At 50.3% G+C, this 25,875-nt stretch overlaps 2 protein-coding genes across 2 annotated transcripts; both read right to left on the bottom strand.

Moving 5' to 3' along the window:
- Window positions 1-1,543: 1,543 nt before the first annotated feature.
- Window positions 1,544-5,267, bottom strand: LOC103711799 (plant intracellular Ras-group-related LRR protein 5-like). Its single transcript, XM_008798084.6, has 3 exons — window positions 4,321-5,267; window positions 1,959-2,872; window positions 1,544-1,862 (listed from the first exon to the last, which is right to left on the bottom strand). The coding sequence occupies exons 1-3, from the start codon at window positions 4,856-4,858 to the stop codon at window positions 1,713-1,715; spliced, it is 1,602 nt and encodes a 533-aa protein (XP_008796306.4). The 5' UTR covers window positions 4,859-5,267; the 3' UTR covers window positions 1,544-1,712.
- Window positions 5,268-23,409: 18,142 nt separating this feature from the next.
- On the bottom strand, window positions 23,410-24,877 carry LOC103711824 (E3 ubiquitin-protein ligase PUB23-like). The gene has a single exon (XM_008798108.4). It carries the CDS (start codon window positions 24,851-24,853, stop codon window positions 23,558-23,560), a length of 1,296 nt encoding a protein of 431 aa, XP_008796330.3. The 5' UTR covers window positions 24,854-24,877; the 3' UTR covers window positions 23,410-23,557.
- Window positions 24,878-25,875: the final 998 nt, after the last annotated feature.

The raw sequence follows: 25,875 nt of genomic DNA, 5'->3' as shown, positions 1-25,875 counted from the left end.
GATGGTAGAAGATTTGGCAGATTCGAAACAACTCAGATATTTAGGGAGTCAAATGATGCTGCAGATTGGGTACTTCAAAATTCATCATCTCAGTATCAGATTCTGTATCGGTGGATTATAATTTTTTCAACATACCGAATGTAGATACATCTTCCGTATTATATACCGGTACTAAATACATCTTGTACCGTCCGATTCGAGCCGGTACGGCGAACTATTGGATAGCTGCTTATATAGCTAATAATTTTGCGAACATATTGATGTAGAACCGGAATGAAACCCAGCTTGAAGCCTTGATTAAGCATCTTTGTTTTAGAATTCTAGTTTAGTTGAGTTTTTGTTTAGTTCAAATTGGTTTCCAATTTATGTTTGTTTAGCTCTGAATTCAGGCTTAATTAGGAGCCTATTTTGATTAGGATTTGATTAGGAATTTAGGGTGAGTCGTGGCCATATAAAAGAGTTGTCAAGGAGCGCCATTCTCCTTCTTCTTCATTGTGTTTTTTTTTCCCATGAATGCAAAGTCGCAGAAGCTCTGTTTTGGGCCCAAAGAATCCCGCTGTTGTCTCTTTGCATGGTTGTTTGAAATCAGCCGAGGGACAGAGGAGGTTGTTTCTTTCCCACGCTCCCGCACCACATATTATGAGAGATTCGCCTTCAATATCTTTTACATTAGGGTGAGATGAGAATCCCAGTATATATACGTCGAACATGTTGTAAGCCTTCACCATCAGCTTATTCTAGCATTACATATTATAGATCCCAAGCCACGCTCTCCATAGTCCCAACAGAAATAAAACGTTCTCCACATCCGACTCTCTCTTGGCTTGATTCTTAGCAAAGCGAGCTATATCTCATGAGCAATGTAACTCAAATCCCCCACTGAAAAGGCACTCGGCTCTTCTGCAACTCCTTTATCGGTCATTTCACTGGCGCTTCATAGCATGTCAGGTTAGGCTACCAGGCAATAATGCTATCACAAAGCAGGAGTTGCTTGCTGTTCAGGTATCACTGGGTAACTTTTTCTTTTTGCGTAATTTTTTTTTAAAAGTTGCTTGAGGATTTTCCATACTTTATAGCTTACGTGAGAGGGCAGAGGTACCAGCTGTCCACAATGAGTCCACTTAAAAAAGTTTCATCCAGCTGGCTTCCTACATTGGCCAACCAGCCAGCTCCATCGGTTTCCTGGTCTCTGTAAAACGTACAAGCTACCAACTGTTGGCAAAGAAAGACCAATCCTGATCCACAAAATGAGCCTGTTCCAGTTGAGCTAGCCACAGGGATTCTTTCAGTGTTCCCCACCCAAAGTTAAAAAAAAAAAAAAAAACAAAACAAAGTGAGGGTAGGCCACCAAACCAAATCTCACGAGAAGTTTCACCAGTTGGAATCTCTGGAAACTTAAGAGAGCAAACCTCGTCCAGAAAGTACTCGCGAGCTACCATCATAAAGAGAAGCACAAAATACAAACAAAATATCAGATAGGCATGGATGCAGAGAGAGCAAATCGGATGCAAAATTACATCCAACCAAGAGTAGATAAAGAAGCTTGCAAAAGAAGATTGAATAAAAAGCAAGATAATTATCACTTAATTACAAAGCTTAAAACATGGAATTGTTAAGCCATCGATTGACTGTAGATATCCATCGAAACAAACAAAGATTAAAGGAACGCGGTGGAAGCGTGCTATACACAAATTTTGCATGGAATAAGGGATTCAAGCGCTTGTGAAGCCTGTGCCTTTGTTGTGTTTCTTGCTGCGACGATGGAACAATGAGCAAAGCCAAAACCAGAAGGCCTTCCTCTCAGCTGGTCGAGAACTGCCACCCCCCGCAGCAACCAAATCAGCCATGTACCGAACAACTTCCTGTTTAAGAAACAGATATGCAAGGAAAAGGGAGTACTCGGTCAGCTATTAGAGCACTGAAATGAAACAAAATTATGGAGATCAATTTTCACAAACCTGAGCTCCTAGCTTGACCACTTGTCTTGGTGGCACTTCCAGTGGAGTCTCATCTGCATGGAACACTCTTAGCTTTGACAAAAATCGAAAAGACTCGGGTAGTATTCTTATCTGGTTGCTGCTTATGTCCAGTTCTTCCAGCATCTCGAGATTTCCAATGGATCTCGGCAACGCTCTCAAGTCTGCAAAATTTCTTCCAACATTTAGCTTCACGAGGGTAGTGACAAAGCACAGGCTCTCAGGTATTGATTCGAGCTCGTTGAAGCTAACATCAAGTTCTTTCAACTTGCAAAGTGAAGCCATTGTAGTAGGCAACCCTTTAATTCTGTTGTAGTGCAATGTCAGAACTTCTAAGCATTCCAGCTTCCCAATCGCTTCAGGAAGTGCTTTTAGTTGATTGAAATCCAACCTGAGCTCAACTAGAGAAGCACATGATCCGATAGTGTAAGGAAGCTCTTCGAGCTCGTTTGTTTCAATGTTCAATCTTCTCAATTTTGTTAGATTCCCTAAAGTCTCTGGCAGTACAGACAACTGATTGGAACTCAAGTCTAAGTCGGTGAGACTTGTAAGGTTTCCAAATGAAGCAGGCAGAGATTTCAACCGGTTCGCGTGCAGGTCGAGATCAACTAGATTGGATAGTTCTCCAAATGAGTCAGGTAGATTTATCAGTTGGTTCGAGTGCATGTCAAGCTTTGTTAAGAACCTTAGGCTACCAATTGTTGATGGAAGTGCCATGATCTGGTTCTCAGATAAATCCAGCTCAGTGATGTCCTGTAACTTCCCAAGTGACAGCGGAAGCCACTCAATTTGGTCCATCAACTTACCCCGAAGGTCAAGAATCCCGGTTCCATTTTTTGCTTTAGTCTCAATCAAGCTTGCCACTTGGATGAGACTTAATTTATCAGCATCACCACCTGTTTGCATTTATAAAAAAGATTACCATAAGAACACTATAGAGATTTCCAAATTCCAATATAGTATTCTAGCATTACATGAATGACAAAATAAAATAACATTTGTTTTCAGTTGATAACTCCCCCAGACTCGACCCTTCTTTGAAGCCAAATCTGACTAACGACCTTTCTTTGAAGCCAAATGTGACTGACAAAAGAAGGAACATCCCGTTAACTATGTATATTATCAATATCAGCTAACCATACTGATGAAGCCTTTCCTAACCATGAACAAGGCTAATGGATAATGTCAGCAATCACTAACAGTTGAGACCTCCCCAGCAAAGAACAGCCCATATACTATATAAAAGAGACCTTGAGAATTAAATATCTCCATTGTCATTCAAGTTCTTCCAACAATGGATTTTGAAAGAGATATAGCTACTGTAAAACAAGAAATCACTGAGCCTAAGTATTTGCTGAGGTACTGGTACTTGAAAGTTAAGTTTCAGGAAAGAGAAAATTTTCCTTCTTCTATGTTCTGATAAATCAACTAGGTAACTCCCCTGCACAATCTTTGAAGTGTTAAACAATCGAGTGATGAAATAGTTCATTGATACTGCAATGGAACTAAAGAGCAAGAATTGAATCTTGGAACGGGGCATGCTCTTCAGCCCAAGACTGATTCCGTTAACTATTTCAAAAATCAGTATCAAGAACTATACCGATTAAGTCTTCAACTTATCCCATGAAACAGCCAGTGAATCACATCAACAATTACTAAATCTTGATGCCTACCCAGCAACAAACAGACCATAAGCATTATATAAATATCACAGGATATATAGAAGAACCGGCAAGTCCGCATTACATTGACCTTCAAGTTCTTCAACCAATGGATTGTGCAAAAAAGGAGCTAATTATACATGACATTAATGAGGAAAGAAATGTTTGATCCGGCAATGACTACATAAAAACTATGTTATGCAAAGGAAAATCTTTTATTCCCTGTGCTCTAATGTGTCACCAAGTCCAGTACTCTACCCTATCTTTAAGATGTTCAACCTCATGGAATACAAGAAGTTTAAGAAATTGCGTTCCGGAAACAAGACATGCTATCTTGCCCAACACCCAATCTACCCCCCTACCCAGTTATTCCATTACATTTGCTGCAAGACACATGAGAAACAAAGAAACAAAATCGATGAAAGAACCTGAAGAGAATCAGCCGTGATGATCTGATAAGTAAACAAGAAATCGCAGACAAAACTCCCAACAGAAAACCTTCAAATCTGCACCTGGGTTTTTATCGCTACGGCTTAAACCAAACGGTGATCTCCAAAACCCCATAAAAAAACCAAACTTTTCACAAGCAAGAATCCTACACAAAGATCAAAAACCTGACTCAAGAGTAAAAGAACAAACTTTCCGTGCAAGAAAAAAAGAATTAAAAGGAATTACAGTCTGACCTGAAGAGGGGATCTCAGATTTCGAAGGGGGAATACTGGGAACATTTAGCAGTCCTTTCGGAAGATCCAACTCCCCCTTCTTCTCATCCTTGTCCTTCTTGACCAAACCCTTCTCAATCCTCGGGAGGATCACACCAAAACTAGCATTTTTCCCCTTCTTTTCATCGCCTTCATCACTCTCCTCAGAGGAGACCAGCTTGGAGGTCCTCTGGATTAGCTCGTCGAACACCTGGAACCTCTTGTCGAGCTCCACCACGTGCAGGGCCTCCCTCCTCTGCTCTTGGCTCTGGAGCCGGACCGTGTTCTTCTTCACCTCCTGCAGCACAAAGAAGAGCTCTTCGGGCACGCCCGGGGACTTCTCCATCCTGTCCACCTCCTGGATCCTGAGCTCCTCCTCGGCGGTTGAGCTCTCGATCACGGCCATGGCTGCCTCCACCTCCTCTATGGAGGGCCTTGGGGGTAGGGACCTGTACACTCTCATGATCTCCTCCACGGCCTCCTGAACGGCCGGGGAGATTGGCTTCGGTGGAATTCCCATGGCTACCGAGAGAGAGAGAGAGAGATGGATGTTAACCAAAGAGAGAAATGGGCTATTTGCTTCGTATGGTTAAGTTTGAGGGAGTTGGTAGCAATCGAGGTGATACCAACGGAGGTGAGTACTAGGAGATGGTTAAAGGGTCGCCAACCCATGGGCCCATGGTTTTTCAAAATACTGCTCGTCTATACATTTGGATCAGTGCGACCTAGGTTCGTGGGAAAATTCTTTTGTGCATCCATTACTTCACCAAAAAAACTGAAAATAAAAATTCTCTGATGTACCATAGGAGATTATGTAAAGTGGTCTTTCTTCTTCCATTACAGTATTCATCTTAAAGTTGAAACCAAAATAGTTAAAATCAGATGAGACTCCTCCTCTCGCCAATAGATCCCTCTAGGTCCCGTGACTTAAAAAGAAACCAACAAAAGAAATATGTGAAGGGTTGTTCATGCGGCTGTCTGTCTGTATTTCTTTCTTCTTTATTGTCAGGTTGTCCTTTTCTTTCCATCCAGTAAGCATTGCTCTCCTTTCAAAATACGGAGTTCCTTCCTTTTTTTTTTTGTAGTTATAGGCTGTGTTCACCAATATACAATATATAGCTAGCTAGGTAATATACATATAGCAAATTAGTTATTCAATGATCCATACATACTTTCAGACAAATTGATAAATACTTTTCAGAACATTGTGCTCACCAATACTTAGTACATATTTAGGTATTTAGATGATAAATACTCGAAGGGTTTCTAATACATATGTTAAAACTTTTTTTGATACATATCCATTAGCGACCTGCTATATACCTCTAGGTAAATCGATATGTATCTAATTAAATTGATACACTATTTCTAGAATATCTTATTCGCTAGTACACAGTACATGTTCCGGTGATGTATGCTCAATGAGTTCCTCTTACATGCTTTAATCTTCTTCAATATATACCCAGTGGCAACTTAATATATATTTTCATGCAAATTGATACTCGATTTTCAAAATATGGTTTTTTTCAATACACATTCTATAGCTACGTAATACACATTTGGGATAGACGCCTTCACAAGAAAGAAAATTCGGAGGAGGAGAAAAGGACTTGGAGAGAGGAGGAAGGCCTCACAAACGAACAGAGAGGGAGTGGACAGCCTCGCGGATGACACTTCTTATATTTCCTTTTTCCAAAATCTCGAAATAGATGGACTATATTAGAAGAAGAAGTTCCATCCCACTTTGACCCTTTGGTTTCCACTTTAAAAGTAGATTCAATGGGATGCATAGCAAAAAAGGCAAAAAAGAAAGACCGCTCCATGCGGCCTCTTTGGGCACGTACAGGATTTTTGTTCCAAAGAATTCATCTCTATCCTTTCTTGATCCTAGGCTTGGTCACCTTTATTATTTAATAAAAAGTAATACTTTTATTTTTTAAGATGAAAAACTGATTGATAACTTAGTATCATCATCGTCGCATTTTTCGGATACTCATTCAACGTATTGGTACGAGCTCAACCAAAGAGACAAATGAGAGGAAGAATGGAGGGAGAATTCACTGGCTCTCCATGGACCGTGCCATTTCCTCTAAGATGTTCATTTCCCTTGTAAATTCTAGCATGGTCACATAACATGCAAACCAAATTACCTTTGCAATACTTTCTACGAAGATAGGCGCTCGTGTTTAGCTATCATACATAACACGTATGGATACAGTCATGTTTGAAACTTCGAATGCAATAGGTATCCTAGTTTTTCCATGTTTTATATTATACATAATATCTAGGTTCATTGTAACTTAACTAAAAAAATAAAGAAAAGACTTTTACGACAAACAGTTTGATTGGTATGAAGTGGCAGATGCGCATACTGCAATACAAGTTAATCATTACACAGACTATGAATGAAAATAGGAAAATAAAAAATCCTAGATATTCTAGTTAGACCCGGTTGTAGCGAAATACTGAATATGAGCGCTTGGACCATGGGAGCTCAGCCGTACCAAAACATAGAAAATGGTACGCAAATCCCTTTCTCTCACCTGCTCAAGAGTTCGATCTAGTTCAATCATGGTAGACTTCCTTTTGCTCCGGGTTTCATCTAATTAAAGATTGAGACATTGTTGTTATCTTTCCTGACGAAGAGTGACATGGACATGAGCCATGCAAGCAAGAAAACTTCGTTGGAGATAGCTACAAAAGTCTTGCAAGGTCACGTAACCCAAGGAGCCTTTGGAATATATTTCTGTTGGCGAATTTTGGCCACGCTGTCTTTGCCGGCTTGAGAAAGTTTAATTGTTCCACCGACCGTACAAAGTGGCCCCCTTATCCCGAATAGCTTAAAGATGACGGAAAAAGACAAACTCACATAACACCCGTTGCCGGCCTTGGGATATTTGCTGGCCTGAATTTCCAAAGCTCTCGTCGTATACCTCTTCTGGAATATACGAGAACAACGTTTCTATGCTTCCATCTTCTGTCCAATTTGGCTTCCAAGCTAATGCTACAATGACGCAATATTGCTATTCCGGATCAAGGGAAAACAGCCAATTCACTTGGCTGTTAATTCATCTGGGATATCCTTTTTCCTCCGCTAGGTTTCTTTTTTTTTTTTTTTATGAAGGAGGAGGCAAAGCCAGCCAACTTTTATTAGAAAAAAAAATTACAGAAATTATTTATAAAAAATTTGTAAGAAAGAAAAACATAAAAGAGGAATAAAAATCTTTTACAAAAGATAGTAATCTGTAAGTAGATATATTAAGCTATTCAGTAAGCTGAACAATCTCCTTCGCTAGGTTTCAATAAGTTGACCAACCAAAAATGAAAAATGAAAAAGAAAAAAGAGAAACGGATAACATGTAACAGCGAGGCCTGTTTGGTTGTCGAACGAAAAGGATTTATCCGGAATAACTCCATCTTTTCCTGATTGTCACCAAATAAGACAACTTTATTTTATAGCAGAGGAAGTTGGTAGATAGGCACATTAGGAGTTACCAATTGTTGCTGGAAATTGGACCCGGGGGCAATCTTCGGTCGAGGAGAGGGAGCGGGAGGTGGTTACTCACGGCGGGGCGGTGGTTCGTCGACGGGCGGCGTCCTCCGTCTGGGGCGATCGGCGAGAAGGAGCGGCTGATTCCCGCGGCTGGGCGACGATCCGACAGTGGGCGGCGTCCTCCGTCTGGGTGCCTGCACACGAGCCGGTGGCCGGGTCTCCCGGCGCCGGCCCTCCGACGCTCAAGTCAGGGAGGGGGCAAATCGTGTAGAGTAGAGGTAAACGGTGCGTGTCCTCAGTATCGATTTTCCAACCCCCTTTTATAGACCGGGGGTCGGTTTACCTGCGATGTAACGGGGCGAAGCCGTAGTACGGCTCGGCATGTCGTTCAGGTCGGCGCTTGGTCAGGCGAATAATTGCACTGATGTCGGCGATGAGGGCGTTGTACAACCCGAACTAGCACGCTACCAGGCGAATTTATTGCATCAGTGTCGGAGGTATGGCCGAGATCAGAGACTTATCACAGTTGACTAGACTCTGCTGGGCTTATTTGCCGTGGAGAGCTGGGAGTCCGTAGATGACAGGAGTCACGTGCATTAATTGTTGAGTGAGCCGGAGATCCACATTTATTGTGGAGTAAGCCGGAGATCCGCATTTATTGTGGAGTAAGCCGGAGATCCGCATCCATTGTGGAGTAAGCCGGAGATCCATATTTATTGTGGAGTAAGCTGGAGATCCATATTTATTGTGGAGTGTGCCGGAGGATCACAGTGGTCATGCGCAATAAATGCCGGAGGGGCGTCATAGTACGGTCTCTGGCCGGACCTCGGAGACGTATAGCCGTAGTAGGTGGCTGACAAAAGTAGGCCTCGGGCATTGGGGTTTCTCTTAGGTCGGAGGTTCCGAGTTCGGGTGCCGACTTCGGCCTTCCAGGGTCGATGATTGTGCGGCTTCTTTGGGGCATTCGTGTCATTTGGGGGAAAAACCTTATTCCCCCAACACTACCCCCCGACTTCCGAGTTCGAGCGGCTTGTGGGCTCGGACGTAGGAAGTAAAGTCCATCGTTAAAGTTGGGGGGCGAACTTCGTCCGCACCCTCATGTTTCTTGGAATTTTCGTGGTAGGACCTGCGCCCTTGGGCGTTTCGAGGTTACTTTGTTCGGCGAATTAATGATGGGGTCCATATCCCTACGTCTTTCGAGGCGACTATAGCGGGGGCGGTGTCTCTTGGATTACCGAGGTTGGTTTGTGAGGCGGACCCAGGATGAGGGTCCTCGGGTTCGACGGGGTGGCGCCTCGGCCCCACAATCGAGAATTCCCGCTCATCAATGAGCGTGCCATTTTGGGTTTCAAAACGGACACGCGGCATGACCAGGGGTCGGACGCTTCCGATTTCGTGTTACCGGGTCATAATTTCGGAGGAGTGGAGGCCACACCGGGGCTCCACGTGTCCCAGATTTTATTAAACGAGGGGAGCGGGGGTGCCGTCCGCCCATTCTTCGAGGCGATGGGGTTCTGTGGACCCATAATGAGGTCCCGAGATCCGATGGGACAACACTTTGATTTCGTATTCGATTTATTGATCCGGAGTGGATGCAGTGCCTCGGCCTCAGAGGTCGCCACGTGGCGCAGCCCGATCGGGGGATGGGAACCGACCCCATCGATCTGGGCCGTCAGGGGGGTCTATATAAACCCCACGAGTCTGCCCTAAAGGTCTTGTTTGGCTTCCCCTCATTTTCGTCGTCTTTTTTCCCTTGTTTTCTCTAGAGTTTCCTCTTTTCTTCTCCTTGCCAACTTCCATTTTCTGCTCTTAATTTTTACTCCATTCTTCTGTGAGAATGAGTCTCGGTCCCGAAGAAGTTGGGTCGAATATGTCAGAGGAGGAACTGGAGACAATCCGCTCCCGTTTCTTCTTCCAGCCCGGGTTTCGTCTTGAAACCGCAGGGCCGGGGGACAGGGTGACGCAGCCGCCCCCAGGTCGGATCGCGGTTTACCGCGAGACACTCTGGGCGGGCCTGCGTTTTCCCACCCATGAGTTCGTGAGCAGCTTGCTGGCCGAGTACCAGCTCGTCCCGGCGCAGTTGGCTCCGAACTCATGGAGGACCATAATCGGGTTTTTGTCCCTGTGCCTCGGGCACGGGATCCCGATCACGGTAGGCCTTTTCCGCCGGTGTTTTCTGTTAAAGAAGAACCCGGCGGACGCAGGGTGGCTATATTTCGCCTTTCGGGGCGGTATGTCACTCTTCCGGGGCGCCCCTTCCTCGATCCACGAGTGGAAGGTGAAGTTTTTCTTCCTGGTGTCCGCGGCGCCTTGGGGGTTTGAGCCGAGGTGGGGACACCCACGGCTGAAGGCCCTCAACAGACTCTCCGAGCCCACGGGGAGGGAGCTGAGGATCCTAGACTCTGTGCGAGCCCTCGGGAGGGGCAACGACCTGACCGAGCTCCTGCGGGAGGGCGCCCTGGCGAGCGTGGGTCTGAGCTCGGCGCGCCCCGAGGGTAAGGGCGGCTACGTTATTTTCATTCTTTGTCTTTCGCTTTTACTGCCACTGGCCTGACACTTAACAAAATTTTTGATTTCAGATATTCCCCGCATGCCGACCAGCAACACGTCGCTTTTTTCCCGCCTGAGGAGGCGGGAGGCCGAGGCCGGGGGGGCTAATCCCCAGCCTCGGAGGAGGGCGAGGACGGACGGCGCTTCCTCGTCGGCCGGGATGAGTGGCCCCGAGGCGGGGGCCCCTGCGGCCGACCCGAGGCGGGAGCGGGTGGTCAGTGGTGCGAGCCCATCGGCCCCTCCTTGCCCTGCCCCCCTTGCCCAGCGGGGGGAATCATTCGTGGCCCGGCCGCAACAGCCAGGACCCGGGCCTGCCCGAGGCCCCGAGGCGAGCGGCTCCGGGACCTCGGGTCCGATCGTGCCGAGCTCTTCCCGAGCTTTCCGAGAAGAGTCGGTTGAGCCAGACTCTTCCGTTCCTGAGGGGAGCTCGGCCCTTCAGGACGCCGAGGTCGCACGCTCCATGTTGCGGCGTGCAGTGCTCCCAGCGGACCGGGCCGCGTTCTGGGGGATTTCGCTGGAGGAGGTCGCCGGCAGTGCTTACTGCAGCACCGCCCGGGTAAGTTCCCTTCTTAATTTTCCTGAGTTATTAGCGTGCATACGTGCCTTTCAACTCACAATACCCTCGCTTCTTCTTTTTTTTTTTTTTTTTTTCAGCATATTCTCGAGCTCGACACCATGGCGTTCCTCGCCCACGGGTATCGAGAAGAAGTTCGGCAGCTCGGCCAGCAGCTGGAGCCGGCCAAGAAAAGAATCGCCGAGCTAGAAGCGGTGTCGGCCGCGGCCGAGGCTCGGTGGGCGGCCACCGAGGCCGAGCGCCTTGCCGTGGTGGGGGCGCTTGAGGAGGAGAAGGCGGCTCACGCCATGACCAAGGCAACCATGCGCGGCACGGAGGCGCGCTTGGGGGAGGTCCAGGCCAGGGTCGCGGCCCTCGAGTATGAGGAGAGGGCCCTTCGCCTCCGAATCGAGCAACTTGAGGCCCGGGAGAGGAGGGCTCTCGAACGAGCCGAGCACGCCGTGGAGCTCTTCAAAGAGTCGCAAGAGTTCCGCGACATGTTGGAGGAGGAGACGGTCGACGGTTTCCTTCGAGGCTTCGAGAACTTCCGAGAGCAGGTGCGCCTGTACTGCCCTCAGTATGACTTCTTGACGGTCCGTCCGAGGGAGGACCGGGGCTGGGGGTCCGACGTGCGAGCCCTTCCCACCATCCTGACATCCGAGGCGGGAATATATGAGCAAGACCCCGCCGAGCCTTCGACGAGGGTAGCCGAGGCGGACGGTGTCATGGAGGTGGCTCTGGCGGCCGAGACGGACGCCGTCCCGGAGGTGGTGCCCGAAGCTCCTGCTCCCGACCCCGAGCCTGTTCCGGAGGAAGGTCTTGAGGTCATCAATGTGCCGGACGACCCCCCGGATGTGGCTCCCGCCGCTTAGGACTTAGCGTATTTTTCTTTCTTTTTCATTGTATCCGAGGTCGGCCCTTGAGCGGCCGACTTCCAATTTTGTAATTGGCCTTCCGGCCCTTTGTTAATGAAAAAGTATTTTTGCCATTCCGTGTTCATCTTTCCCTCTGTTGTCGTGACCGAGGCCAGGGCCTTAGCGAACAGCCTCGATGGCCTAGCTTTGCATTTTAATTTCCGGGCTGCTTAACGAAGTTGCCCTTCTTCCCGGGCTACGTCTTAGCCTTCTCGGGTTCCAGTCATCCCGACGAAGAGGAGCTCCGAGTCTTGAGTTTTTTAGAAAATTTCCCTAAGTCCTATAGCTCGGATTTGGGAGACGTGGAGGTCATCGCGTTTAGCCTTTAGGAAAGTCCCAAGGTGTCGAGGTCGGGCCTTAGCCCTTTAACTAAGACCGGACTAGGTCTGTATGTGCCGCTAATCGGGGAGTTTAGTCGGGTCTCCGAACTTAACTCCAAACTCCTCAGAGGGAGCGCGGGCCAATAGGCAGGTTATTACCGAAGGTTTTCGTAGTTATTGTTCTCGGACTCTGCCGAGGCTTCGGTGAGCAAGGCTGGGGTTTCCAGAGATTGCCTTGGTACCCGTGTTTGGCTGGCGCATTCGTGGCCGGGACCACTTTTTAGCCGGACGTAGGAGTTTACGTCGAAGAGCCAAGTCGGGCACTAATTTATGAAATCCTCTGTACCAGTTTCGGAGACTTGACGAACGGTGCATGCATAATGTAATTAGGAGGTCGATCCTAAGCCGACCCGTTAGAGAGGCCCGACTTTGGGGCGAGATAAGGCTTCAACATTAAGATTCCGTTCAGCAATATGTAAATAAAATTTGACAAGGAGGGCGTCCAGTTGAATGTACCTCTTTCATTCTCAGAGTTATGCTTCGCATGGTGGAGTAGGCTGCTTCCCTTCCTCGTCGACCTGCGGAGTCATTTTTGACTTTAAGGGGGCTCGGGCTTCTCACGGACCCGACAGCACCCGCCGAGGTTGAGAGGGCTTGGGGAGGCTTTATTGATTTGTAGCTCTTTGCGAGGTCGAGGGAGTTTGAGACCCTGTGGTCGGACCTCGGGGCACCTCAACTTTGGCCGAGGGGTCTTGTGTCAGGTCGGCGGGTCCGCGGACGCTTTGCTGACCTGTGGTACCTCCCGAAGTCGAGGGAGTCTGATTCTCTACGGTCGACCCTCGGGGCATCCCGACCTCAGTCGAGGGATCATACGTCAGGTCGGCGGGTCTGGGCACGCTCTACCGACCTGCGATGCTTCCCGAGGTCGAGGGAGTCTGGTTCTCTACGGTCGATCCTCGGGGTATCCCGACCTTAGTCGAGGGGGCGCTACGGGGGACCGCGAAGGTACTACCCCGTTGTTGGTGATGAGCGCCACGAGGGGCCGCGAAGGTACTACCCCGTCTTCCCGAAGTGTCGAGGGGTCTGGGCACGCACTGTCGACACTCGGGGCATCTCGACCTTAGTCGAGGGATCGCTCGCTTCGGGGATCGGGGATCGGGGATCGTCGACCGCTCCTGGGGGTCCACTTCGTGGCGCCCCAGGTGGAGCCACCCTTTCCACCCCTCACGGCGCCTTCCCGAGGTCAAGGGAGTCTGGTTCTCTACGGTCGACCCTCGGGGCATCCCGACCTTGGTCGAGGAATCGTTCGTCAGGTCGAGGGGTCTGGGTACGCATTGTCGACCTGCGACGCTTCCCGAGGTCGAGGGAGTCTGGTTCTCTACGGTCGACCTTCGGGGCATCCCGACCTTAGTCGAGGAGGCGCTACGGGGGGCCGCGAAGGTACTACCCCGTTGTTGGTGATGAGCGCCACGGGGGGCCGCGAAGATACTTCCCCGTCTTCCCGAAGTGTCGAGGGGTCTGGGTACGCGCTGTCGACACTCGGGGCATCTCGACCTTAGTCGAGGGATCGCTCGCTTCGGGGATCGGGGATCGTCGACCGCTCCTGGGGGTCCACTTCGTGGCGCCCCAGGTGGAGCCACCCTTTCCACCCCTCACGGCGCCTTCCCGAGGTCAAGGGAGTCTGGTTCTCTACGGTCGACCCTCGGGGCATCCCGACCTTAGTTGAGGAGGCGCTACGGGGGGCCGCGAAGGTACTACCCCGTTGTTGGTGATGAGCGCCACGGGGGGCCGCGAAGGTACTACCCCGTCTTTCCGAAGTGTCGAGGGGTCTGGGCACGCACTGTCGACACTCGGGGCATCTCGGCCTTAGTCGAGGAATCCTGCTCCATTCCACGTTTCGTCGTCTTGCGATCCTTCCCGAGGTCGAGGGAGTTTGGGACTCTACGGTCGAGCCTCGAGGCATCCCGATTTTGGCCGGGGAATCTGAGGATCACATACGACCCAATATTAAAAGAGGATTACAGTTATCAAGGTGAGAGAAATTTTTGCAGAAAAAGGAGCTGAGTCCATTGTCCTGATTGTTTTGAACCCCTTAGGGTTTCATTGGTAATACATCCGTAGATTCTCGGAGTTCCAGCTTCGTGGGATCAGAGTCCCCTCCAGGGACTTCAATTTGTACGCCCCTGGTCGTTGTACCCGGGCGATTTGATACGGCCCTTCCCAATTTGGGGCGAGCTTTCCTTGCTCGGTCGGTTGAGAAGCCTCGACTCTCCTGAGGACGAGGTCCCCTACTTTGAAGAGCTTGGGCTTGACTCTGGAGTTGTAGTATTGGGCCGTTCGCTGTTGGTATCTCGCCATGCGAACCCGGGCGACCTCTCTCGTTTCTTCGACAAGGTCCAAGTTGCTCCTTAGCTGGGAAGAATTGGTGTCGGGGTCGTAATGCTCCATTCTGGGAGAAGGCAGGCCGATCTCCAGCGGGATGACGGCCTCAGTGCCGTATGCTAGGTTGAAGGGGGTCTCTCCCGTGGGTAGTCGGAACGTGGTCCGGTACGCCCAAAGGACATTGTACAAGTCCTCGACCCACTGTGCTTTGGACCGATCAAGCCTAGCTTTAAGTCCCTGCAAAATAGTTCGGTTAGTTACCTCGGTTTCCCCGTTTGTCTGGGGATGGGCAACCGAGGTGAAGCGATGATCAATGCCGAGTTCAGAGCAAAACTCCCTGAAATGAATATTGTCAAATTATCGACCATTATCAGATATAAGGATACGGGGTAGTCCGAATCGGCAGATTATAGACTTCCATACGAAATCCCGCATCCTTTGCTCAGTGATCCGGGCGACAGGTTCGGCCTCGACCCATTTAGTGAAATAGTCGATGGAGACGACCAGGAACTTTCTCTGTCCGGTGGCGAGGGGAAAGGGCCCCAGGATGTCGATCCCCCATTGGGCAAACGGCCAGGGGGCGATGATGGAGGTCAGCAGAGCTGAAGGTCGGCGCTGGATATTGGCGTTTCGCTGGCACCGATCGCACTTGCGGACGAAATCTGTTGCGTCTTTTTGGAGTGTGGGCCAGTAATATCCCTGCCGCAGGATCTTATGGGCCAAGGCCCGGCCCCCCAGGTGATTTCCGCAGATCCCTTCATGGACCTCTCGGAGAGCATAGTCCGCCTCGGAGGGGCGGAGGCATCTGAGAAGGGGGGAAGTAAATGATCGTCGATAGAGCCTGTTCTCGTATAGGACATATCGGGGGGCCTGGCGCTTGATTTGGCGAGCCTCCATCTCGTCATGAGGTAGGGTTCCGTCCTGAAGGTAGCAGACGAGCCCGTCGATCCAGCTTGGCTCGGAGCCGATGCACATGGTAGGCTCGGGTTCCTCCGTGCTGGGGGTCTGAAGATACTCGAGCGCGGTTCCCTTAGGAAGCTCGCTCATGCGGGAGCTTGCCAGCTTGGATAGCTGGTCTGCCCTGAGGTTTTCCGTTCTGGGAATGTACTGAATGTTGAAAGAATTCAGGGCAGATATGAGTTCCCGCACCTTTTGGAGATACTTTTGCATGGATGGCTCTTTAGCTTCAAAATCTCCTTGGACCTGGTTCACCACCAGCTGGGAGTCGCTGAATGCCGTCAAGTCTCCCACGTTTAGTTCTTTCGCCAGTTTGAGCCCGGCGATCAGGGCCTCATACTCGGCCTCATTGTTCGAGGCCGGGAACTCGAGGCGCAGGGCTTGCTCAGCCACCACTCCGTCTGGACTAGTGAGGATAAGTCCGGCCCCGTTACCCCCCGAGGTCGAAGACCCGTCCGAGTGCAGGACCCATGGCTGCCTCGGGGCCTCCTCCGCGGGTCCAGATGGCAGGTCGGGGTCGTCCGAAAGGGTGCACTCCACGATGAAGTCGGCGAGTATCTGAGCTTTGATAGCCGGCCTGGGCCGATATTCGAGGTCGAATTCCCCGAGCTCGACCGCCCATTTGGCGATCCTCCCCGCACGATCCAACCTCTGCAATATTTGCTTCATGGGCTGGTCAGTCAATATAACTATCGTGTGGGCTTGGAAGTAAGGCCTGAGTCTCCGAGCCGAGATAATGAGAGCGAAGATGGTCTTCTCAAGTTTAGAATATCGGGTCTCGGCATCCCTGAGAACCCGGCTGGTGTAATAGACCGGCTTTTGGAGCTTGTCCTCTTCTCGGACGAGAACTGAGCTCACTGCGGCTGGGGAGATGGCCAGATATAAGTAAAGGACCTCGCCTTTCCGGGGCTTGGTGAGCAGCGGGGGAGAAGCCAGAAGGCTCCGAAGATCTTCAAAGGCCTGCTGGCATTCTTCTGTCCACCGGAAGTCTTTCGGCCGTTTGAGGCTCTTGAAGAAGGGGAGGCAACGCTCGGCTGACCGAGAGACGAACCTTCCCAGGGCGGCTACCCGCCCCGCGAGCCGCTGCACCTCCTTAACTGTCTTTGGAGGCGACATCTCTTGCAGTGCCCGGATTTTCTCCGGGTTGGCCTCAATTCCGCGCTGGGTCACTATGAAACCCAGGAACTTGCCCGAGGTGACCCCGAACGCGCACTTCGCCGGATTGAGTTTCATTTGATATTTTCTGAGCTTGGCGAACGTCTCGTCGAGATCGGCTATGTGGTGTTCCGCCGCTCGGCTCTTCACCAACATGTCGTCCACGTAGACTTCCATGTTCCGGCCGATCCGGTCTTTAAAAATCTGGCTGACCAGCCTCTGATAGGTGGCCCCAGCGTTTTTCAGGCCAAAGGGCATCACCTTATAGCAGTAGGTGCCCTTGTCGGTGATGAAGGCCGTCTTCTCCTCGTCTTCTGGCGCCATTCGGATTTGATTGTATCCTGAAAAGGCGTCCATAAAAGTTAGCAGTTGGTGTCCCGAGGTGGAGTCGACGAGCTGGTCGATGCTCGGGAGGGGGAAACTGTCTTTTGGGCAGGCCTTGTTCAGGTCGGTGTAGTCCACACACATACGCCATTTTCCGTTGGCCTTCTTTACGAGGACTATGTTGGCGAGCCAGTCCGAGTAGGAGACCTCCCGGATGAAGCCGGCTCCGAGGAGTTTGTCCACCTCCTCGGCCGCAGCTCGTTGTCGCTCGGGGGCGGAGCCTCTTTTCTTCTGCTTTATAGGCCTGCTGGTTGGTTTCACCTGAAGTCGGTGGACCATGACCTCAGGGTCAATTTCTGGCACGTCCGCGGGCGACCAGGCGAAGACGTCGGCATTATCCCGCAGGAAGCTGACGAGGCGATCCCTCTCATGGGCGCCGAGGCCGGAGCCGACCTGCACGGTTAGCTTGGGAAAATTTTCTCGTAGTGGGATTTGAATAAGGAGCTCACCGGGCTCTACTTGCTTCTTCCAGGGGGTGTCCCTTGCATCGAGGGTTTCTATGGGGAGTGAGGGGCGCGTCGGGCGGTCTGGCGCCTCAGCTGGTTGTTTCACTGTGTGGGCCGCCATGTAGCATTGCTTGGCGACCAGTTGGTCTCCGCGGACCTCGCCTACTCCTTGGCCGGTGGGGAACCGCATGAGTAAATGGCGGGTTGAAACCACGGCTCGAAGGGTGTTTAACCCTGGGCGCCCAAGGATGGCGTTGTAGACCGAGGGCAGACGGACCACCAAGAAGTCCATCCTCACAGTGCTCTCCCGGGGAGCGAGGCCAACTGTGACAAGGAAGCTAGCCTCACCTTCAACCGAGACCGCATCTCCGGTAAACCCGACTAGCGGGGCATTGATTCTCCGGAGATGTCTTCCTGTCAACCCCATTTTTTGGTAGGCATGGTAGTACAAAATGTTGGCTGAACTTCCATTGTCAACTAGGACACGCTTTACATCAAACCTATTTACAATCATGGAGATGACCACAGCGTCATCGTGAGGGGTCTCGACCCCTTCTAAGTCCTCGTCCGAGAACGAGATGACTTCATCAGTACGTGGGCGCTTCGGGGGTGTTCCCTGGGCGGCCGTTCCTGCCGAGGCCCGCCCGATCATGTTGATGGTGCCGGCGATGGGCCTGTTGTCGCCTGGATTTTCGGTTGGTGCGACATTCTCCGCCGGCCTTCTTTCCTCAGGTCGATTCCTCACGAACCGGGTGAGTACTCCCCGTCGGATGAGCGCTTCTATCTCGTCCCGGAGTTGGAAGCAGTCCTCCGTGTCGTGCCCACGGTCTCGGTGGAAGCGGCAATACTTTCTGGTATTTCGGGGAAATCCCGTGTCTCGCATAGGAGGCGGGGGTCGGAAGAAGTCCCGACCCTCAATTTCCATCAGGATCTCGGCCCGGGGAGCATTGACGGGTGTATAGTTCTCGTACCTCGCCTGGTACGTCCGGGGCCGTGGTTGAGACCTCGGACGAGGAGGTGTCCTCTGCTGAGGTCGCCCCTGCTGACGGGGCGGACTCCTCAGTCTGGGGAGATTTTTCTCTCTGCGGGGAGACCGGCTCCTTTGTCGGCCGCGCTCCTCGCGGCGCTTCTTCTGCTTCTTAGAGGCGGGCTCGATTGCTCCCCGCCTGGAGGCGACTGCCTCCTCGGCCTTGGCATACTTCCGGGCTCGGGCCAGCATTTCGGTGAAGTCGGCCGGGAAGCTCTTCTCGATGGAGAAGAGGAATCGGTAGGAGCGAACCCCAGTTTTCAGAGCCGACATGGCTATCGACTGGTCTAGCTCGCGGACCTCCCATGTGGCGGCGGTAAAGCGGTCCAGGTACTCTTTGAGGGACTCCCCCTCCTTCTGCTTGATGTCCAGGAGGGAGTCTGATGTCCGTCGCTGGCGCCGGCTGGCAGCAAAGTTGGTGGCGAACTGCCTGCCGAGCTGCTCAAAGGAGGACACCGTGTTCGGCTTCAGTCCAGAAAACCAAAGCCGAGCGGTCCCTCGGAGGGTCGCTGGAAAGGCTTTGCAGAGTATGGCCTCCGAGGACCCTTGTAGGGCCATGAGGGCCCGATAACTCTCCAAGTGGTCGAGGGGGTCGGTGATTCCGCTGTAGGGCTCCACCTGAGGCATTTTGAATCTCACGGGAACCGGCTCGTCCTCGATCTGGCGGGAGAAGGGGGACTTGGCAGTGAACTCAAAGTCCCCTTCCTGTCTTGCCTTCTTGCCGTGGAGTGCCGCAATCTGGCGCTCCAGATGCTCAACTTTTCGGTCGAGCTCCCCCACCCGTGGGATTGTCGTTGTGGTTTGCGCCGGCCCTTGGCGGTCCGGGGCTGACTCCGCCTCGGAAAGTTGGGGTCTCCGATCGAAACCTTCTCTCGGTAACTCCCTACGGGGAGTAGCCCGTTCTCCGTTGTTGGCTCTGGAGGAGCCATGCAGATTTTGACTGGGGAGAACCGGGCCGTTGGGGAGACACTCCGGCGGGGCCTGGGCCTGCGGGGGAAGCGCCGATGAAGCTTCCACGCGCCGTAGGCCCTGCACGGCGGCGGCCAGGGCCTGGACTTGCTGTACCAGGGCATTGAACTGTTCCAGCTGGACCTGAGGACCTGGGTCAGCTGGAGTTGGGAAATTCTGGACGGAGTGTCCAGGACTTTGCGGGGGACGCCGGGAGACGTTAGAGGCTCCCTTACTTCTCAACTTCATGACTGCTACTCGGGCCCTTCCTCTAGCGCCAACTGTTGCTGGAAATTGGACCCGGGGGCAATCTTCGGTCGAGGAGAGGGAGCGGGAGGTGGTTACTCACGGCGGGGCGGTGGTTCGTCGACGGGCGGCGTCCTCCGTCTGGGGCGATCGGCGAGAAGGAGCGGCTGATTCCCGCGGCTGGGCGACGATCCGACAGTGGGCGGCGTCCTCCGTCTGGGTGCCTGCACACGAGCCGGTGGCCGGGTCTCCCGGCGCCGGCCCTCCGACGCTCAAGTCAGGGAGGGGGCAAATCGTGTAGAGTAGAGGTAAACGGTGCGTGTCCTCAGTATCGATTTTCCAACCCCCTTTTATAGACCGGGGGTCGGTTTACCTGCGATGTAACGGGGCGAAGCCGTAGTACGGCTCGGCATGTCGTTCAGGTCGGCGCTTGGTCAGGCGAATAATTGCACTGATGTCGGCGATGAGGGCGTTGTACAACCCGAACTAGCACGCTACCAGGCGAATTTATTGCATCAGTGTCGGAGGTATGGCCGAGATCAGAGACTTATCACAGTTGACTAGACTCTGCTGGGCTTATTTGCCGTGGAGAGCTGGGAGTCCGTAGATGACAGGAGTCACGTGCATTAATTGTTGAGTGAGCCGGAGATCCACATTTATTGTGGAGTAAGCCGGAGATCCGCATTTATTGTGGAGTAAGCCGGAGATCCGCATCCATTGTGGAGTAAGCCGGAGATCCATATTTATTGTGGAGTAAGCTGGAGATCCATATTTATTGTGGAGTGTGCCGGAGGATCACAGCGGTCATGCGCAATAAATGCCGGAGGGGCGTCATAGTACGGTCTCTGGCCGGACCTCGGAGACGTATAGCCGTAGTAGGTGGCTGACAAAAGTAGGCCTCGGGCATTGGGGTTTCTCTTAGGTCGGAGGTTCCGAGTTCGGGTGCCGACTTCGGCCTTCCAGGGTCGACGATTGTGCGGCTTCTTTGGGGCATTCGTGTCATTTGGGGGAAAAACCTTATTCCCCCAACACCAATCAAAACTGTTTACTTATCCATTCCATCTGATCTGGAGAAAGCTTTTCTGAATAGAACGTTTGAACGGAGTTATTCCTCTTTATTCCTCCATTTTCGCTCCCCAGTTGTTCCACCTTTTCCACTTTCCAACTTGGGCAACCAAATAGGGTCTATGCTCCCTTTTGTTCAGGCACAAGTTCGGAATAAAGCCTGGATCAGAGCTGACACTAGCCAACAATTTTCCGAAAAATGGGGACAAAGGGAGAATGGTTATTCTAGCTAAACCACGTTATCACTATTTCAAGGGGAGGTTTGAATAACACTATTACCACTTGACTACTTTTCCATGTTTCCGCATGCCACTCGCCAACTCTCTTCTATACAACTGTTACAGCTAATTATTACCTAGAAGAAGATATTTCAGGCAAATAGCCAATTGCAATTTGCCAGAGGAATAACAATCCCTATCCCACTTTTCCTCTTTTTTTTCTTTGTTTTTCAAGCAAAATGCAATTTAAAAGATGCACTTTACCATCGCTATTCTTGGAACTAATCGACGTTAATGAAGTTGTCATGATGTATTGCCAATACTCCTTGTAGCAGATCTGTGTCGATGCATGCATTTTGGACTGCACCACAGTTCGAAAGTGGGTTAAGTCCAACGTTCATCGGATGATATGATGGTGTGATGCAGCATGGGTCCATGAGTCTGTATTCAGATGCGTGCAAAACCTAGCTTTTAATGTTACGATTATGCGCATCGCATGTGATCCATATTTGGCACAAATCTCCATGCAGATCTAAGGATTTGATGGTCTGATGATGCATGTTGGACCCGACCTGCTTCTACCTGCAAGGGCTACCTACAAGGAAATATTGAAATCAGAAAGGCAGCCGAGTGGGCCGGGGAGGGGGAGTTGCCTCTAGGCCTGTTAACAGGCCGAGCTGCTCGGGCTCGGCTCGGTAAAAGCTTGGCTCAAGTTCGGCTCGTTAGTCAAATGAGCCCGAATCCGAGCCCAAGCAGCTCACGAGCCCAAACGGAGCTTGTGACTTAACATGACCAAATGAGTTTGGGATCCGACGGTCGAGATCACTTGGGAACCCTACATCCAACGATTCAACCCAAGGCCAAAGCCCTCCTCCCCTACCCCTCCTCTCCAACCCTCCTCCTCCCCCGACTTGCTCGGGCCTGCGACGCTACCCACAGCATCTCCACCGTCACCGCTGTCCTGCCGGCCGAGCTCGAAATTGAAGGGAGAAGCGACCACGGCGGCGATCCGCTTGCAGGCGTGCTGGATGTGGGCTAGGAGGACAGCGAGGTCGTCGCCCACATCAGCCCCTCCCTTCCAGGCGTACTCCAAGAGGGTCCGATTTGGCTCTCAGGGAGGAGAGGGGCCCGAGCTCGAGTTCGGGCTCGAGCTTGAGCTTGTAATTGAAACGAGCTTTACAAGCACAAGCCCGAATCTTTACTTTGTCAAGCAAGCCCGAGTGCGAGCCCAATACAGAGCTCGATACCGAGCCCAAGCCCGAGCTTCTATGAAATGAGTTTCGGGCTCGGTTCGGCTCATTGACAGGCCTAGTTGTTTCGCACACTCCGCGATCTTTTATTTTCTAATTTTATTGGGTATATCCGTGCGCATACTATATGAAATACCTGCTTTAGCAAAAAAAAAAAAACTCAATACAACGAGGGATAGAGTTGTATCTTTCGGCCGAAAGAAGGATTCATCTTCCTTCATATAAATCAACCATTTGATCACACAATAATCACTTCAAAATCTATGCAACCGGTGAATGAAAAAATTCTAAATATTTTAAAATCCGTGCAAAATGCAATCCAACGATCGATGCTGCAAAAAAAAAAAAGATCAATCAGTCTTTGCATGAAAGATACAATCCGAACCGAACTATTGGACAGATACGGTGATAGTCATCCTTTCATTCGAAAGTGCTGCAGACTGGTACAGGAGTTCAAGGAGGTTCATATATCACATGTGTTCAGGGAGACGAATAGTACTGCAGACTGGGTCGCCTCTTTCGTCGCCTGACACTCCGGAGAGTTTTTGTGGACATCTGCGGGGGACATACCCCAACCCTTGCATCTTTTATTTTCTCTTGATTTGGCAGGATGTACTCACGTCAGAGCTATATGATTTGCCGTTTTTACCCCAAAAAAAAAAAATCTGATATAACAAGAATCTTTTGAGCCCACCCCATAGTGTTCTAAACTGGTGTGGATCCTACCCTAACTGTAGCAGGTTCTATAGTGTATACTAAAGCCTCAGGTGCCAAAACAAACAATATGAAAAGATCAGGATTGCACATGCTGAGCTGGAACTTGTGATGTTTGTGGAGATCAACAGAGCGAGAAGAAGTCAGATGATTGTAAGTACAATTAGAGATGCACCAATTCCTGCTATATTTTCTTTGTATAAAAATCGAACAACATCCCCATAGGCCCTTTCTGAATAGGAAAAACAGCTCTTCTGGTCCTGAGGAACTAACATTAGATCCCTACCGTTTCTAGTTGTATTGGTTGTTCTAACGTTGAATGGTGCGCCATAGCTGTCGCTAGTAGCTCTTTCCCAACATTACAACATAGAGAAATGAAGGTAAAAGAACTATAAGCTAAGTTCACTCTCTTATCACATAACTCTAGAAGAAACAGATTTCATGACATGGAACAACCAATCAAACCATAGATTATCATAACCGAACACCACAGCACAATAAATTCACCAAATCAGGAGACTTATCTCTACGAAGAATAGCATATCATATGGATGTTCTAATGATCGAGAGTGATTCATATGAATGTTCTAATGATGATCAGGAGCGATTCATTAATCTCAAATAATCCTTTAGTTCGCAAGGGAAACATCGGTACTGCCTCCACGCCCCACCATGCAATCTAATTATCTTCATTGCCTTCTCCTTGGTCGAAGACCGCCCCTCGATGTGCAACAACGCCAATAGCTTCTCCACCAATCCATATACCATCATATCATGAAGAACCTTCTCTGTAGGAAGGGAGGTGCACATCAACCACAAGATCTTTACTCCCAACTTGGTCCCGAGCTCTGATACACGTAGTATCTTCTTGGAGACCACTGCGACACCGAGGCCATGGTCTGCAAAGGCTGATCTCCCCTCGGGGCACTCGCACAGCCTCTTAAGCAGTAACAATATCTTCTCACAATTGTGCTGCCTGGCATCTGGGAGGAGCTCGATCAAGATGCACACTGCACCTGCCTCAATTGCCTTTAGAGGGTTCTTCTTCGAAGCAGCGACAATCTCGAGCAACAGATCCAACGAGCATGAGCTTAGCTTGGTCGAGATCTCGTCAGATAAGAGCTCCAACAAGGACTTGAAGACATCCATTCCTTGATCACCAATCGTATGGGCCCAGCAATGGTTGGTCTTCGATATCTTCAACAAGATGGCCATGGTGTGGAGGCGAGCCTCAGCGCTTCCCCTCTGGAGCATGACCATCATGGGCTTCATGCACTCAGGCTTCAGTAGGAGCTCCACCGATGCCTGGTTAGATAATGGGAGGAGGGAGAGAACTCCGAGGGCCTCCTCACAAGCTCGGAAGGTCGTGAAGTCTGTGCTGTCGGCCGCAACCTGAAACATGATGCGGCCCAACGCCTGGATCCCTCCCGATTTAAGAAAATTTTCTCGAACCTCGTTTCTCTTCTCCACGATCGACCTGAGTTTCTTCAGGGAACTAACCTTGAAGGGCGTCGACTCGATGGAGGTAAGCAGCGATACCAAGTTCTCATGCTCGATAGCATTTGTCGGGCATGGCCGTGGTGCTTCTGTAGGTGTTCTGGCTTCATGATCCAGCGGCCATGAGGTGATGAGGCGTTTGAGGGTGTGATTAGGGGTGAGGTCAAGATTTCTGAGGCATTGCATCGTCGCAGGGCACGTCGACTTCTTGTAAGTGAAGAGCCATTTCTCGATGTTCTTCCTTTCGTACGTGACGCCGGTCGAGATGGTGACCGGGTCCTCCATTAGCTCCATTGAAATGGGGCATCTAAACAAGGGTGGAGCTTCTTCCATGGCTTGTTGAGCTCCTCCCTTACTCTTTCCTTGCGAAGAAGGGGCTGAGACTCGAGACATCATATGTAGAGATTCAGGGTTCGTAATATAAAAGCCCAAGGTCAACGGACACAGATGGTTGCAAGCTATGGGGAGGTGGACCGTGCTTTTTAAAATTTTGAATTATTCTTCCCGGGAATTAATCTGACCGTTGGTTGGGACTTTGAATTTGTGTTTTTTTTTTTTGGCAGATGGGGACTGAGGCCGTATCACGTTGGAGCCCTTGGATATCGAAAACGCCGTAGTAGTTAAATGGGGTTGGACTGGTTGGGCGATAAGGGCGAGGTTCTTGCATCTATTGGCTTCCTGCACTTCTTAAAATTTAAGGCTGGGCGGTTGAGCGGCCTACTGACCTTCAGAATTTATTTTTTTTCGAGGAAATAGGGAGGTAAGTGACTAAGTGGCCATCCATCTTTTATTATAAGAAAAGTGCTTACAGTTCAGCCACAAACGGCATGCTTGACAACATGCAGAAGAAATATATAATAAGAAACCATAGGGTCAAAACATAAAAACATCAAGGAGCAGAGAGGCTGGATATTATCTTCCTAACTCTTAACCATATCTTTCCAAAATTAGGGAGATGGCTGTGGTCATAGAGAGCGGACCAATCATTGCACAAGTGCAATCGAGGCAATTGAGCATCTTGTGTTGAGGAATAGTCTGGTGTTTCTCTAATTCCAACACACCCAAGCAAAAGCAGCAAACAAGGTAAAAATTAGAGGTCGCAAATTTTTTTAGAAAATTTTTGTTGAGCCATTCCAAACGAAAAAATCTAAGAGAAGAGAATAAATGGTAGGAGGGGAATAAGTGGTCTACAGTCTTCGGAGCTTGGTTGTAAATCACGCACCCATAAAGATTTTTTCTGAGCCTTCTACTAATTACCTCTTATGTGTTCAATTTCTTCTTCCAATAGGGCCATAAAAAATACTTCATTTTAAGAAAAATAGGCAAGCTCTAGAGTTATAACCTATGGTGTGTGAATGTGACGGTGTGCATTATTTTGTAAATTTAAATTGAAGGGACAAAAAATATCTGATATTTAT

The sequence above is a fragment of the Phoenix dactylifera genome, chromosome 3, assembly GCF_051530095.1.
Source record: "Phoenix dactylifera cultivar Ajwa chromosome 3, Ajwa_hap1_PhDact_Kaust_v1.1, whole genome shotgun sequence".
NCBI classification, from domain to species: Eukaryota; Viridiplantae; Streptophyta; class Magnoliopsida; order Arecales; family Arecaceae; genus Phoenix; species Phoenix dactylifera.
The sequence above is the reverse complement of the archived record's forward strand: the minus strand, read 5'-3'. Positions and strand labels throughout refer to the sequence as shown.